Source organism: Salvelinus alpinus, chromosome 2 (assembly GCF_045679555.1).
Source record: "Salvelinus alpinus chromosome 2, SLU_Salpinus.1, whole genome shotgun sequence".
NCBI classification, from domain to species: domain Eukaryota; kingdom Metazoa; phylum Chordata; class Actinopteri; order Salmoniformes; family Salmonidae; genus Salvelinus; species Salvelinus alpinus.
The window spans coordinates 127,791,327-127,808,731 of record NC_092087.1 but is presented as its reverse complement, the minus strand read 5'-3'; the positions used below and the strand labels follow the sequence as shown (position 1 = coordinate 127,808,731).

Genomic DNA, 17,405 nt, shown 5'->3' with positions numbered 1-17,405 from the left:
CCAAACCATCTCAGTTTGGTTGAGGTCTGGGGATTATGGAGGCCAGGACATCTGATGCAGCACTCCATCACTCTCCTCTTTGGTAAAATAGCCCTTACACAGCCTGGAGGTGTGTTGGGTCATTGTCCTGTTGAAAAACAAATGATAGTCCCACTAAGCGCAAACCAGATGGGATGGCGTATCGCTGCAGAATGCTGTGGTAGCCATGCTGGTTAAGTGAACCTTGAATTCTGAACCTTGAATGTGAACCTTGAATTGCTTTATGGTGGGAAATACACATGCAGAGATCATCCGTTCTCCCACACCGCGTCTCTCACAAAGACATGGCGGTTGGAACCAAAAATCTACAATTTGGTCTCCAGACCAAAGGACAAATTTCCACTGGTCTAATGTCCATTGCTTATGTTTCTTGGCCCAAGCATGTATCTTCTTCTTATTGGTGCCTTGTAGTAGTGGTTTCTTTGCAGCAATTTGACCATGAAGGCCTGATTCACACAGTCTCCTCTGAACAGTTGATGTTGAGATGTGACTTACTTGAACTCTGTGAAGCATTTATTTGGGCTGCAATTTCTGAGACTGGTAACTCTCATTAACTTATCCTGTGCAGCAGAGGTAACTCTGGGTCTTCCATTCCTGTGGCGGTCCTCATGAGAGCCAGTTTCATCATAGCGCTTGATGGTTTTTGCGACTGTACTTGAAGAAACGTTCAAAGTTCTTGAAATGTTCCTTATTGATTGACCTTCATGTCTTAAAGTAATGATAGACTGTTGTTTCTCTTTGCTTATTTGAGCTGTTCTTGCCATAATATGGACTTGGTCTTTTACCAAATAGGGCTATCTTCTGTATACCCCCCTACCTTGCCACAACACAACTGATTGGCTCAAACGCATTAAGAAGGAAAGAAATTCCACAAATTAACTTTAAACAAGGCACACCTGTTAATTGAAATGCATTCCAGGTGACTACCTCATGAAGCAGGTTGAGAGAATGCCAAGCGTGTGCAAAGCTGCCATCAAGGCAAAGGATGGCTACTTTACAGAATCTGAAATATAAAATATATAACACTTTTTTGGTTACTACATGATTCCATTTGTGTTATATCATAGTTTTGATGTCTTTACTATTATTCTACAATGTAGAAAATAGTACAAATAAAGAAAAACCCTTGAATTAGTAGGCTTTCTAAAACTTTTGACCGGTAGTGTACATACACAAATAGATACATACATAGATACAGACAAAAAAGGTTCTACTGTTTTTCACATTCTTTTAAAAAGTGGTTATGGTTGGTATGGCTTTGAGTTGCTGTGGTAGTTTGTTCCACTCAACAACGCCGGTATTTAAAAATGCATTCTTACCCGATAGACTCTTTTTATATTTAAAACAGTGAATATTAGAGTCTTTGCCTCTGGTATTATGCTGGAGGACATCACTAACAAATGAAACATAGTTGGATAGGTACCTAGGGGCTGAGTCTGTGATAACGCTGTGGACTAGACCAAGTTGAATTAATAGTACTCTTTTTTTCACAGATAGCCAGGCTAGCTGCTTGAAATGCTCGACATCCAGATGAGTATGAGTGGGGAGTACAATTCTTACAAGCTTGTTTCGACCGGTCTGTAGTTTATTTCTTTATGCTTGGGGCTGCTGGTGAACCATGATGCAGGCATAATCAAAGTGACACTGGACTAGCACACTTGTCAGAGTCTTTAGGGTGTCTATAGCTAGGTTTCCATCCAATTGGCAGCAGATTTTCATGCTATTATTCTAAAATCTGCATAAAAACAACATGTACATTTTCCTATCAGAGTTGTTTCCATCAAATTGACTTGTTGCGGAGACAAGTCTTTGCATTTAAATAGGTAGTGCACATAAAAATAACTTTTCGGTTAAATTACCATGTACCGAATAATTACCATGTAGCATCGCATTTTAAACTCTAGGCCTACTGATGGATGGGTCACAAAAAAATGTTGCGTAGGTATAGCGAATGTGCCCATTCTGGTATTGGCACGTTGCTCTATCCAATAGCTCGCAGATATAGCCTTCTGCATGATGAGATTATTGTGGACAAAATTGCGATATTATTTTGATTTGTCAAATGGCAGCCAAGCATCGATCATCATGTCACCAGAATAAGACCCTCGATATTTATTGAAAGGAGCATCTAGCTCATCACCCTGTGAAGTTCATTATAATTTATGTCATTTGTAGCCTAATAAACTGCATGCTTTCCTGAATCGTAGTGGGAGGACCACACAACGTATCACATGACTTCAAGTTTACTTCAATATGATAGTTATTATACCAATATAAAAGCTTTTCCAACGCCATTTCTCGAATAACGATTTTACAGATACAAAAAGATCCCACCTCGTCTAGCGTATTTTGTTTTGTCAACATTTCGAAAGTTTGCCCGTAAATGTGCTGTTACCATAAAAAAAATGTATCCATCATGTACTTTACTCGCATCAAAATGTTGGCTGGATACCTGGTTATTAATGTCAAGCCATGTTGAGGATGCTGGAATTATATTTTGGTCGAACGTGAGTATGCCTGCGGAAGACTTTTGATGTAGCCTAATCAGATTAAAACATTGCGACTGGTTGTGTTTATGCCACATATAATAGGTAATACATTTTAAAAGTTAAATGAGAAATATTTAGGTTATATTGAAGGGTCAGATTCTAGGTGCGTGAGGAATAGCTCTCTGATTGGAAAAGAATGCGTGTTAAACTTTCGCGATTTACTGGGCCGGCCGGGAGCATATGTGGCCACATTATTCAGCCAGATTGGCCTGCTACTGTTCCTCTTTAGACCAGTATAAACTATCGAGAGTATACCCACAACAGATCTGCATGAAATAAAACATTCAAATCACAGGGCTTTTGCGTCTTTATTCTAATTACAGTTTCACTGCAGCCTATTGTAGAACGTTGTGATCACTTTAAAACAATGAAGCAATTATTGATTGCATTGTAGTGTCTATGTAGGATACTTGTATTGTCCTGAAACAAGATCAATAAGGGTGTCACGCCCCGATCTGTTTCACCTGTCTTTGTGATTGTCTCCACGCACCTCCAGGTGTCACCCGTTTTCCCCATCAGTCCCTGGGTATTTATTCCGGTGTTCCTTGTTTATCTGTGGCCAATTCGCCTTGTCGAGTCAACCAGCGTGGTTTTCCGTGCGCATGCTATTTCCTTTTCGCACTTTTGCTAGTCCTTTCGGTTTTGACCCTTTCCTGCCTTGACTCTAAACCTGCCTGCTTGACCATACTGCCTGCCCTGACCTTGTTTATGATCTTTTGCCTGTCCACGACCATTCTCTTGCCTGCCCCTTGGATAATAAATATCAGAGACTTGAACCATCTGCCTCCTGCATCTGGGTCTCACCCATGTGCCCTTATAAAGGGAGCTTTTTGAGCTGTGTGTCTTTACTGTCATGTTACAATGATGCCTCTCCGCTGCCTGTCGGCTATTCCTTTTTGTTCTTGTTGATTCATATTATAAATCGATGCAGCTTTGAATGCGTTTATGTGTGGTATGATAGCTATTGCAGATCTGGACAAACGATCCAACTACCACTGTTGTCACTATGAATGGTGGATATAGGGCAGGAAAAATAATTACAGTCCCGCAGCATAATCTCAATTTGTAGTTGAGCAACCACTGTAGACTGGTAGAGTATATTGACCTGTGGTATACTAAAGGTTAGCACGTGGAAAAGCGTAGTGCATACGGGAAGTACCAAAACACCCTAATATATATCTACGTTGTCCTCATATTTATGAATAGGTTATAGGCCTAAACCGATCACATATTTGTCACTGTGTAACAAATAGTTAGCCCTGTAGCAGTCGTAAGGACAGGACTTCAGCAGAAGGCAAGACGGGGGTTAGTGCTCAAAGTGTTGATGTAAATGGTTGTCTTGGTGATCCGAAGGTGCCATTTATAATGCTAAATATCAAGCTAATACATTAGTAGTAGATTAACAGTATGCACATTGGGCAATAGCCAAAATAAATACCATCTGAATCAGGTTTAACCTGTCCTATCTGAACGACACAGGTAGGGCAAGACTGTACAGCCTCCCCTTTAGAAACCAAATCAAATTCGAATTACAGTTATTAAAATGTTTAGCATTAGAATTACATGAATGAAACCTGCATTTCATACAGCTGATACATGATTCTGAGTCGTTGTAGTGTGGGTGTATGTGTGTATGTGTAGTGTACTGAGTGAAAGTTATCCTTCAACTCAGAGTAAATATGCATGTGCTTTGAACTTTGGGTTCAATCAATGGAAGCCTATTTCAGACGATCTCATTGGATCAGACTTTCAGGGTTTTTGAACGGACCATCTACATTTTTCACTGTCCACTGCCGAAAGAACGGACACAGTCTCTCTCAACCCCGCAGAAGATGAATCCAACCTTGGCTTTGCTGCTGCTCTGCCAGCTTGCCTTGTATACGTCAGTGACATGCAAGAAAGGTACAGTGCAACTTATTTAAGGCAGTATTTTTCAATTACAGAATATATATTACAGTGTTGGTTCACAAGACTCAGTGAGCTATGCTTTAGCCGTATTTCATATGTGTTTTTATATAATATACATCGTCACATTGTTTGTCTATCAATATTCCCATTTATCCTCAGTATGTGCCCGTCCGCCCGTGACCGACGGTATGGATACACTGGGCCTAAAGCGTGTGTATGAGATTGGAGAAGAGGTGACCCTGGCGTGTGAGCGTGGATACACACCTGGGAAAACCAAGACTGCCAAGATCACCTGCTCAGCCTCGGGAGAGTGGACCAAACTGGACCTTGTGTGTTCTCGTAAGCTCCACCCCATTCGCAAAACATCCATTACATAATGTAAAGCATAAATCCACCTATGTTCACAAAAATTCAGGTAAATTGTTGGGTTTTCCAGAAATCGTGGTTGGAGGATTCCAGATTTCCTGCTTATTAGTCCCTGATTCAAGGAACCTTCCCACTGGGATTTCTGGGAATTTTGGGAATGTTTCTGAGAATCTTGGAACCCTAAAGTCACCTATACAGTACCATGGACAGTCCATACTTTAGCAAGGGGCTAGGGATATAGTAGGATCCCCCCCAAAAAAAATGTACTACATGAAATGCATAAATTATATCCACATGAATCTTATACATTTTTGACACAGCAAAGATGTGCCCTCTCCCCAAGCCTATGCAAAAGCCAGGGATGATTGACGTGCCATTCAAGAGTGTACTCAACTACACATGTGATGACGGGTGAGGGAAATAGTGCGGTTTAGTTCTGACTACATTTTGCTGACTATGCATATCAGACCAATAAGAATTTGTGTTCTTCAGGTACGTCATGATAGGAGCCAATGAGAGCGTGTGTTTACACGATGGTACCCTCAGTGCACCACCACCAATGTGTAAAGGTATACTATACCTCCAGAATGTAACCTTGCTTTTCTCCAATGTTTGTCTAAATATGCAAATATAGTCTTGATTATTTAAAATATTTCTTCCCTGCAGCTGTGAGTTGTGCTCTGCCTCAAGCACCTAAGGATGGTAAAATTGTCTATGACAATAAGAAGTTCACTGGCAATGAAATCCAGTACGGACAGAGTTGGACATATGAGTGTTTGCCGCCAAGAGCTCCCATTGGCAACGAGAGAGGATCGTGCCTGGCCAGTGGAAACGTGACTGAGCCACCGGTATGCAAGGGTAGGTGCAGACAGTGGCAGCACAAGCCAAATGGTTTGTCTGTTCCATCATGAACAAATCTCATTGGTTGAGAAGTTTTTGAGTGACATCTGGTGGAACCACTGATAAATTATCAATGATCTTATGGAGGCCCATTATTACATAGGTCTAGCCTTTTTGGGGCCCTACGTGAGATTTGGTTGCCCCTCCCAAATGTTTTATAGTTAATTCCCTGCAATTCTACCCATTTTTCCATGGGGTGGAGATCATTTTTGAAAGTTTTAAAGCTAATTTCCTGCAATTCTACACATTTTGCCATTACTTATGCCATTTTGATGATATGAGTGAGTGACTAACAAAATCAATAGGGGCCCTTTGGAGGTCAGGGCCCCTGGTCGGTATTTTCGACAGATAGCTGGCAAGACTAATTTACCAATCTTTGTTAGCTGACATGGTTAATTGCGTAATACACAACCAAATGTCGAACTTACACCTTGTGTATTCTATTATCCTAACTCTCAACAGTAAGTTGAGATCCCGAATGAATTCCCCAAAAATACATACTAATAAAATGGGGGGGCCACTAGCGGCATGGAAACCGCTTATGTCGCTTATGCCTGGAGCCGGCCCTGACGATGATTCTGGTTAAAATGGTTATTGTTAACTGTTCATCCACTCCAAGCGATGATAATTGATCAATTTGCATAATCCTGTCTTCCTCTGTTTATGCCTTAAAACTAATTTCTGTAATTTTAGATTCATCCTGACAATATTGCGTTGCTAATACACTTTCACTAGCCCATGACTTTTCTGACCTGTTGCAGAGGTGAGCTGCTCCATCCCACCAACGATAGACCACGGCCTCATCACCTTTGCTGTGATGAGGGAGGCCGGCTACAAGGAGAAGGTCAAGTACCAGTGTCAGGACCACTACGTTCTGGACGGCTCTGAGGAAATACAATGTCAGAATACAGGCAACTGGTCCACTTTGCCCGTTTGTAGAGGTGAGTCAGTGTAGGGTGAAGTTGCCCTTAGACGCTGATCTTCAGTCAGTTTTGCATTTCCCCCACTAATGGTTAAGGTTATGATTGGGGGAGGGGAAGCTGACCCTAGAGCTGTACATAGAGGAGGCTGGTGGGAGGAGCGATATGAGGACGAGCTCATTGTAATGGTTGTAATGGTTCAAATGGAACGGTATCAAACATATGGAAACCACGTATGACTCTGTTATGTATATTCCATTCCAGCCATTATAATGAGCATGTCCTCCTATAGCACCTCCCACCAGCCTCCTCTGCTGTACATTGGGGGAAAGTTCACACCAGAGCCATTGAGTCATAGAACAGGTTGCACTGTTGCTCTTGTGGGAACGTCACTTGTGTGTGTCTGTATATCGAACCAGCTTGTTGACTCACATGTGATTAGATGTGTATCAGCAACCATTTATTTCATCTTTGGTGACTGCAATGATTGCGTAATGAGAGCATACTGCCGTTTGTGCCTTTTGAGCAAAGCACTGCATTCCCAAACCTTCTCCGGGGTCGCTGCTGTGTGGCTGACCATGTGTTGCTCCCAACCTATTGTATATGTGGTGTGTCAGGTTGGGTGCTGATTACAGAAGAAAATAAATTCCATGATCTATTTCATTTCATTCTCTTCAATGCTAAACGGAGAGTCACGTTGCTTTGCTTGTCTTCGCTTTACTGCAGCCCCCTGTAAAGTTAACATCAACAGAGGTCGCATCTTCTACAACGCCAAGAAGATCTGGATTGGGGATCTGAAACCCAATAGAGTCCTTCACGGGGAGCCGGTTGTGTTCTACTGTCTGAACAAGGAGCTGAAGTGTGGCATTCCAGTGTCAAGTCAGTGCATCGACGGCACACTCAGTACCCCAGAATGCTTTAAAGGTGAGGCCCTTCGTACCAAAATAACATGGTCACGTTCATTATGACATGCACGTTTTAAAACATTTTACTACGTGAATCAAAAATGAGTGTTTCTTATTGGACACGTGTGGGTAGTCTCTCCATGTTTCAGTCCATTTAATTCCTGTTGATGACAAATGAACACAACCCAGAGTAAAATGTGTCGTGGTCGCTGCCGTCACATTTTCAAAGCTTCCCGAAGCTGTTTAAGTTGAGTCCTTAATATTCTCACAACTAAAATGACAAATGTGTTTGTGTGTCTGTCTTTCTCTTAGAACCAGGCAAGATGGAGTACACCCTCAAGCCCAAATCACTTCCATCTGAGATTGCGATGTGTCAAGCCGACGTAACAAAATAAACACCATACAAAGAGGATAAATAGGGCAAATAAATGACAAATAAATATGACTTTTAAAAAAATGATCTGTTTTAAGTCTATTTGACTTTGTGTCCAAATAATCCAGCCTTGCTTTTGCTAATAACCTGTTGATTATATCCATAACATGAATGAGCCTGAATTTGATTGCCTGTAAAGTACATGTTACCTGAAAATGACACTAGATGTCAGTATAGGATTACAGTATTTGTAATCTCTGCTCACACACAAAGGGCTCTGCAGCTTTGAGAGAAAAACAAGTTACTTTTTAACCAAGAGTAAACATACCCTTGTTTTGACTTGAACTCGATATCTGATTGAACTCTTGCAATTTTGCAACAAGAACAACAAACACAAACTGCATGAGATTACAAATGCATTCCATTCTGTTAACAGATAAAAAGCACACAAATAAAGATTCATAGTAGTAGATCTGCATCAACTAGCCACATCAGTGTTCTAGTGCTAGAATAGTTTCAGTCAACTTTATTGTACCACATAAATGGCTTTTGCAACCATGATTTGGTGAAGAGTTACAGAGAACTGGTGATGTGTACTAGGAATGGGGGAGGGGCAACAGTAAGGTTCACAAAGGTCTGGTGTTTTACGGTAAATTACGTAAATAGTAAAAGAGCCTGAGGTTGCCTCATTCTGCGTTGTCATCGACCCTTATCCAATTACCTTGAGAACCCAAAAAGTTGGGAGCTCCAACGACGTTCCGATTTTTACCCTTGAAACCAGAGAGGAGAGACGCTCTCTCCACACCACAGACGATGGCACCAAGTCTGTCTTCGCTGCTGATCTGTCTGCTTGCCTTGTATACACCAGTGACATCCAAGAAAGGTACAGTATCTATTATTACGGTATCTATACTGAACAAAAATATAAACGCAACATGCAACAATTTGAACTGAGTTACAGTTCATATAAAGAAATCAGTCAATTGAAATAAATTCATTAGCTCCTAATATATGGATTTCACATCACTGGGAATACAGATATGCTGGTCACAGACACCTTTAAAAAAAATAGTATGGGCGTGGATCATTTGCCTCATGCAGTGCGACACCATCTCCTTCGAATAGAGTTGATCAGGCTGTTGATTGTGGAATGTTGTCCCACGCCTCTTCAATGGCTTTGTGATATTGCTGGCGGGAACTGGAACATGTTGTCGTACATGTCGATCCAGAGCATTGCAAACATGCTCATTGGGTGACATGTCTGGTGAGTATGCAGGCCATGAAAGAACTGGGGCATTTTTAGCCTCCAGGAATTTTGTACAGATCTTTGCATCATGGGGCCATGCATTATCATGCTGAAACATGAGGTGATGACGGCAGATAAATGGCACGATAATGGGCCTCAGGATCTCGCCACGGTATCTCTTTGTATTCAAATTGTCATCGATAAAATTATACCATAATTACCATAACCATAACCCCACCACCACCATGGGGCACTCTGCTAACAACGTTGACATCAGCGAACCGCTCGCCAGCACAACGCCATACACGCCCGATACAGTTGAAACCAGGATTCATCCTTGAAGTGCACACTTCTCCAGCATGCCAGTGGCCATCGAAGGTGAGCATTTGCGCACTGAGGTCAGTTATGATGCCGAACTGCAGTCAGGTCAAGGCCCTGGTGAGGACGACGAGCATGCAGATGAGCTTCCCTGAGACAGTTCCTGACAGTTTGTGCAGGAATTCTTTGGTTGTGCAAACCCATAAATGAATCAGCTGTCCGGGTGGCTTGTCTCAGACGTTCCCGCAGGTGAAGAAGCTGGTTGTGGAGGTCCTGGGCTGACGTGGTTACACGTGGTCTGCTGTTGTGAGGCCGGTTGGATGTACTGTAAAATCCTCTAAAAAGACGTTGGAAGCAGCTTTTGGTAGAGAAATTAACATTCAATTGCACACTCCCTCAAAACTTGAGACATCTGTGGCATTGTGTTGTGTGACAAATGTAATGTAAACAAATGAATGCAATACATTTCAGAGAAATACGATTTTTCTGCATATGAAAGACTTCTGGGATCTTTTATTTCAGATCATGAAACATGGGACCAACAATTTACATGTTGCGTTTATTTATTTGCTCATTATTTGCCCCAGTGTTTTGGCCTATTGATTTAGAAGCCTTTTGTGTTTCTGTGCTGTATGCTGTTCAGTATTCCTACGTACTCTCAGTGAACATGTTGTCAGAGTGTGTGTAGACAAATGAGCTTGTGTTATGTTGACGAATACTTTCAGTTACTGTAAGCTGAAAGGAAAAAGACACTTTATTTTAATAGTCCACCTACCTTTATGCTCAACAAACTTTTACTAGACAATCAGTAAAATGTCAACTGCATGTCTGGGTAGTTGCACGGGCACTTCTTTGGTTAATCTATATGTCCATGTTTTTTTCTGTGTCCGTGTGTGTTTGTGTGTGTGTGTGTGTGTGTGTGTGTTTTATTGACCCATCCCGTTGTTTGTCTGCCCCCTCAGAATGTGGCCGCCCGCCCCTGGGGGACGGTAAGGAACTGGAGGGGTTCCAGAGGGTGTACTCCCCCGGAGACGAGGTGGTGCTGTCGTGTAAACGAGGATACACACCCACTTCAGGCTCTCGCACAATCCTCTGCACTGCTAGCGGAGACTGGACCAAGTCTAAACTCACATGCTCAAGTAGGACACTTTTATAAAGTTTGACCCAAAACAGTATTACTGTTCACGTATCATAATTTGATACTCAAAAAACATTCCATGTATTATCAATTGATACTCAGTATATTGCAAGTATTATCAGTTGATACTCAGTATATTCCATGTATTATCAGTTGAGACTCAATATATTACAATGATGATCAGTTGATACTCAGTATATTACAAGTATTATCAGTTGATACTCAGTATATTACAAGTATTATCAGTTGATACTCAGTATATTACAAGTATTATCAGTTGATACTCAGTATATTACAAGTATTATCAGTTGATACTCAGTATATTACAAGTATTATCAGTTGATACTCATATTGATGGAACTGTTGAGCAATGCTGACTGATTCCTTTTGACTTCTGATGCAGCAAAGAGTTGCTCTTTCCCAGAAGCACTAAACCACGGAGACATGGAGTTTGTGGACATTGTCTACCAGAGTACCATCAACTACACCTGCCATGAGGGGTATGGGGAATACCATTTACAAATTCTATTTTAGTGTCCCGTCGACGACTGGTCACCTCTCCGTGCTGTCAAAGTCTATAACATGTTATTGTATCAAACACATGTAAAGTAGGTCAAAGTTGAAATCACTGTATACCCATACACCTAATATAGTGTCTACTTGATGTGTTTTTAGTACATCATTTGACAGATTACGGTAATGTGGTCTACAGGTATACCCTGCAAGGAGCCAGTACCATTGAGTGCTTGTACGACGGACAATGGAGTGATCCACCACCAAAGTGTACACGTAAGTTTCTGCCTTATACTGAAATGCACAACTACTCTAGCACTTAACAGTAATGATGAAACATGATCTCACGTTGATAATGCATACAAACTCACATTGATACTTACAAGTCTATAAGCACAATGTAAACGTGGCCTTATTGCTGTAATTGTAAAGAGCATTCTACAATGTGTAAAACTGAGATTTGAATAATGGCTTTTCTGTAGCCTATATTATTCATATTCATATGTTACATCATATGTCTCTGATAAAAATAGAGAGAATATCATGTGTTTCGATCAAATGTGCTTGATTGATGAGCATGTGAATGAAATCTCTCCCCTCTGTCAGCGGTGATATGTGGTCTTCCTCCAATACCTAAATATGGGAAAATGGTCTACGACAGAAAGTTGACAGGCAACACGACTGTGTTTGGTTTTGGGGGGACCTACGAGTGTTTCCCTCCACTTGTCCTCATAGGCAACGAGAGGGGATCGTGCAGCACTAACGGAGACTGGACTGAGCCACCAGAATGTAAATGTAGGTACAGTGTTATCAGTCAAAGACTCTGATCTGTTGTATTGCTAGGGCAGCAGGTAGCCTAGAGCAGGGATGGGCAACTTTGATGGGGGTGGGAACCCCCCCCCCCACACACACACAAAATAAAGGTTATTTACTATTAATAAAAAAAAATGTATATTGGTACTCAGGCCTACAAAGGGGCCAGTTGCCCATCCCTGGGTTAGAGCGTTGGGCCAGTAACCAAATGGTCGCTGGTTTGAATACCCAAGCCAACAAGGTGGAAAATCTGTCGATGTGCCCTTGAGCAAGGCACTTAACCCTAATTTTCCCTCTATTTGTTTCCAGTGGTGACCTGTTCAGCTCCAACAGGCATCATCAACGGCTACATGACCGTTAGTGATAAGAGGGAGCACGGCTTCAAGGAGACTGTCAGATATGGATGTAATATAGACTATGTCCTGGACGGGCCTGTGGAGATCGAATGTCTCAAAACAGGGGATTGGTCAATGAAGCCAGCTTGCAGGGGTAGGACCACTGATTTTGTGACAATTTTGTATTTTGTTTAACCAAACTTATTTGGTTACCTATCAAATCAGTGTTTTTGAATAGCTGAATATTGCTGTTTTTGAAATTCTAAATAGTAATATCCGCCTAGCTCCCTGAGCCAACATTATAATTATTGATCCTAATTTCACTCTTTGTTCCACAGCTTCCTGCAAGGTGGGTATTAAAAGAGGACGCATCCTTTACAATGGAAATACATTTTGGATAAAGGATTTCGAGCCCAATAAAATCTCGCATGCGGACGTCGTCGTGGTCTACTGTATGAACAAGGAGAAGAAGTGTGGCTATGCATTGTCAACCCAGTGCATCGATGGAAAACTCAAGATCCCAGAATGCTTTGAAGGTGAGACTAGAGCAAAAGCGTTTTTTTCTTGTTGGCTATTTTCTACATAAAAAAACTAAACAACATTACCATCAAGTCTTAATGATGTCTGTGTGTGTGTTTTCCTTTCTAGAACCAAGTGATTTTACATATAAATTCTACTATGATTCCCTGCCATCTGAGATAGCCCAGTGCTGAAACGCTGTGCATGACAAAGCAAATTGAGACCAAGAACATTGATTGCCTGTGAATTAAATGTCAATAAAACCATGTGTATTTCTATGTAATGCTATCCATTTGTTCTTCGGAAAAAAAATTCTGTAGAGAACTAATTTTACGATGAATAAAATATACTGTTTGCTTGTATCTTTGTAGATGACTTGACCCAACATCTTACCCAATACTTGCAAAATAACAGTATAAACTCAATTTCCAAATGATGTCACATGATGTCAGTGTTGTACAGTTGATACTCTGTCAGGTCAAGTGGTCAGGAAAAACTCAAACACACACACACACACACACACACACACACACACACACACACACTCACACACACACACACACACACACACACACACACACACAAAATTCAAACTCATTGCTACAACACACACACACTAAATACACACCAAACTCATTGCTACACCACACACACACTAAATACACACCAAACTCATTGCTACACCACACACACACTAAATACACACCAAACTCATTGCTACACCACACACACATTAAAAACACACCAAACTCATTGCTACACCACACACACACTAAAAACACACCAAACTCATTGCTACACCACACACACACTAAATACACACCAAACTCATTGCTACACCACACACACACACCAAATACACACCAAACTCATTGCTACACCACACACACACTAAATACACACCAAACTCATTGCTACACCACACACACACTAAATACACACCAAACTCATTGCTACACCACACACACACTAAATACACACCAAACTCATTGCTACACCACACACACACTAAATACACACCAAACTCATTGCTACACCACACACACACTAAATACACACCAAACACATTGCTACACCACACACACACTAAATACACACCAAACTCATTGCTACACCACACACACACTAAATACACACCAAACTCATTGCTACACCACACACACACTAAATACACTCCAAACTCATTGCTACACCACACACACACTAAATACACACCAAACTCATTGCTACACCACATACACATTCAAAACTCAAATTAATTGCTACACCACACACACACTAAATACACACCAAACTCATTGCTACACCACACACACACTAAATACACACCAAACTCATTGCTACACCACACACACACTAAATACACTCCAAACTCATTGCTACACCACACACACACTAAATACACACCAAACTCATTGCTACACCACATACACACTCAAAACTCAAATTAATTGCTACACCACACACACACTAAATACACACCAAACTCATTGCTACACTACACACACACACCAAATACACACCAAACTCATTGCTACACCACACACACACACTAAATACACACCAAAGTCATTGCTACACCACACACACACTAAATATACACCAAACTCATTGCTACACCACACACACACCAAATACACACCAAACTCATTGCTACACCACACACACACACACTAAATACACACCAAACTCATTGCTACACCACACACACACACTAAATACACACCAAACTCATTGCTACACCACACACACACACTAAATACACACCAAACTCATTGCTACACCACACACACACTAAATACACACCAAACTCATTGCTACACCACACACACACTAAATACACACCAAACTCATTGCTACACCAAACACACACTAAATACACACCACACTCATTGCTACACCACACACACACTAAATACACTCCAAACTCATTGCTACACCACACACACACTAAATACACACCAAACTCATTGCTACACCACATACACACTCAAAACTCAAATTAATTGCTACACCACACACACACTAAATACACACCAAACTCATTGCTACACTACACACACACACACCAAATACACACCAAACTCATTGCTACACCACACACACACACTAAATACACACCAAACTCATTGCTACACCACACACACACTAAATACACACCAAACTCATTGCTACACCACACACACACTAAATACACACCAAACTCATTGCTACACCACACACACACTAAATACACTCCAAACTCATTGCTACACCACACACACACTAAATACACACCAAACTCATTGCTACACCACATACACACTCAAAACTCAAATTAATTGCTACACCACACACACACTAAATACACACCAAACTCATTGCTACACTACACACACACACCAAATACACACCAAACTCATTGCTACACCACACACACACACTAAATACACACCAAACTCATTGCTACACCACACACACACTAAATACACACCAAACTCATTGCTACACCACATACACACTCAAAACTCAAATTAATTGCTACACCACACACACTAAATACACACCAAACTCATTGCTACACCACACACACACTAAATACACACCAAACTCATTGCTACACCACACACACACTAAATACACACCAAACTCATTGCTACACCACACACACACTAAATACACTCCAAACTCATTGCTACACCACACACACACTAAATACACTCCAAACTCATTGCTACACCACACACACACTAAATACACACCAAACTCATTGCTACACCACACACACACACTAAATACACACCAAACTCATTGCTACACCACACACACACTAAATACACACCAAACTCATTGCTACACCACATACACACTCAAAACTCAAATTAATTGCTACACCACACACACACTAAATACACACCAAACTCATTGCTACACCACACACACACTAAATACACACCAAACTCATTGCTACACCACACACACACTAAATACACACCAAACTCATTGCTACACCACACACACACTAAATACACTCCAAACTCATTGCTACACCACACACACACTAAATACACTCCAAACTCATTGCTACACCACACACACACTAAATACACACCAAACTCATTGCTACACCACACACACACACTAAAAACAAGACAACACAGCTCCCAAAAGATACATTTCTACTACAAAACTGAACTCTACCCTCCTATCCAGTGATTCATATTAAAACCATACAGTCGACTGCAAGCCGGCCACAGTGCAACCCTATCCCGGTTACCCAAACCGCTTTGCATGTCTATTCTAACAGAGATTAGCAGAGGAAACCCCCCTGCTGCTCTTGTCCCGCTATGCGGTTGGTTTGATCCTCTGTCCTTGGCCATCAGCCGGTGGTCAGAACTATTCCCCCCCCCTCGCGGGGGCGGCCAGTTGATTGTACTGAGTCATGAGAACTGACTCTGCTTCCCCACTGGGGCAGCGAGGCAGGACATGAAAGAACTGCAGAGGCCGACTGTAGGTGGAGTCACAAGGGTTTCCAATGGTTACTGAATGGAGGGAGACGGGGGGGGGGGGGGGGGGGTGTTGGTGTTGTAAGAGTACTTCAGACAGACAACTTGTTTCTGTTTACGTATCCCACCATAGCAAGAGAAAAGAGATAGAAAATGCATTTCTTCATTGCCTCAGGACGAGCCAGGACCGCACTTGAACAGTTTTCAGAACACTTCCAAACACCACAGCATGTTCACCAACCAACTATAGCCCGACACTAACTATTTATTAACATGTTCACCAACCAACTATAGCCCGACACTAACTATTTATTAACACAAATGTATTCAACGTATTTCACAAAATATTAATCTGGACCAAATGTCGGCAAAGTTGCGGAGAAGTTCTTTAGATATTGACTTTAAATGAGGCCTGGTACGAGCGCTCCTCCATGACATGAGTGCAATGCACTGACGTCCGTTAATAAACCCTTTTCTCCTTCTTTCTGAGGATCAAACAAGTCTCCCTGTTTCATGTTGTTTCCTCTTGATGCATTATTTATTGTTGTGAAGAGATGCACTTTATTAGTTGCTATCCGATTTCACATGCAGGCTGTTTGGAGCCTCTTTGAAATGTGTTTTCTGACTCCAAACGATTATTGTCTCTCTCTCTCTCCCGCCTTTCGCGTTCTCTCTCTGTCTGTCTCTCTCTCTCTAGCTCTCTTCTCACGTGTCTGCTCTCTCGCTTTCCATCCCCCTTTTCTCTCTCATCCTCCCTCACAGTGGCCCTCCGTGGCAAAAATCCATCCAAAGTGAGACGAGTTGTGTCCTAAGGAGAGTAGATGTTGTTTCATGGTTGTTTCGTGGTTGAAGACATGAACACGCAGTGTCCAGTATGCTTTCTATCGTTAGTATCATTAGCGGTAATGCGAGGCAAAATTCTGATCATTTGCTTGGAGTTATTTGAGTTGATGGAGAAGCAAGAATGTATGTTTTATGTATTAGAATGTGTTTTATGTGAGAGTTGATATGGATTGCTTGTTTCATACAGTACATGGCCACTAGCCTAGATGGTGAGCTACACCTGCCTGGGAAGCAG

At 41.6% G+C, this 17,405-nt stretch overlaps 2 protein-coding genes across 2 annotated transcripts; both read left to right on the top strand.

Annotated features, from left to right (window-relative positions):
* Positions 1–4,184: 4,184 nt before the first annotated feature.
* LOC139568713 (beta-2-glycoprotein 1-like) lies at positions 4,185–8,044 on the top strand. The gene is made up of 8 exons (XM_071390745.1): positions 4,185–4,490; positions 4,656–4,835; positions 5,183–5,273; positions 5,355–5,431; positions 5,529–5,720; positions 6,524–6,703; positions 7,409–7,606; positions 7,900–8,044. The coding sequence occupies exons 1-8, from the start codon at positions 4,421–4,423 to the stop codon at positions 7,980–7,982; spliced, it is 1,071 nt and encodes a 356-aa protein (XP_071246846.1). The 5' UTR covers positions 4,185–4,420; the 3' UTR covers positions 7,983–8,044.
* Positions 8,045–8,380: 336 nt separating this feature from the next.
* On the top strand, positions 8,381–13,204 carry LOC139568715 (beta-2-glycoprotein 1-like). Its single transcript, XM_071390746.1, has 8 exons — positions 8,381–8,843; positions 10,487–10,663; positions 11,066–11,162; positions 11,375–11,451; positions 11,782–11,970; positions 12,298–12,477; positions 12,662–12,859; positions 12,972–13,204. Exons 1-8 carry the CDS (start codon positions 8,774–8,776, stop codon positions 13,034–13,036), a joined length of 1,053 nt encoding a protein of 350 aa, XP_071246847.1. The 5' UTR covers positions 8,381–8,773; the 3' UTR covers positions 13,037–13,204.
* The last annotated feature ends 4,201 nt before the right edge of the window (positions 13,205–17,405 follow it).

Excerpts from the sequence above, each read along its gene's own strand:
- LOC139568713 (XM_071390745.1), top strand. The coding sequence starts at position 4,421 with ATGAATCCAACCTTGGCTTTGCTGCTGCTCTGCCAGCTTGCCTTGTAT. Across the intron at positions 4,836-5,182 it reads ACTGGACCTTGTGTGTTCTC|CAAAGATGTGCCCTCTCCCC; the intron begins GTAAGCTCCACC and ends TTTTTGACACAG. Across the intron at positions 5,432-5,528 it reads ACCACCACCAATGTGTAAAG|CTGTGAGTTGTGCTCTGCCT; the intron begins GTATACTATACC and ends TCTTCCCTGCAG.
- LOC139568715 (XM_071390746.1), top strand. The coding sequence starts at position 8,774 with ATGGCACCAAGTCTGTCTTCGCTGCTGATCTGTCTGCTTGCCTTGTAT. Across the intron at positions 10,664-11,065 it reads GTCTAAACTCACATGCTCAA|CAAAGAGTTGCTCTTTCCCA; the intron begins GTAGGACACTTT and ends CTTCTGATGCAG. Across the intron at positions 11,452-11,781 it reads TCCACCACCAAAGTGTACAC|CGGTGATATGTGGTCTTCCT; the intron begins GTAAGTTTCTGC and ends CCCCTCTGTCAG.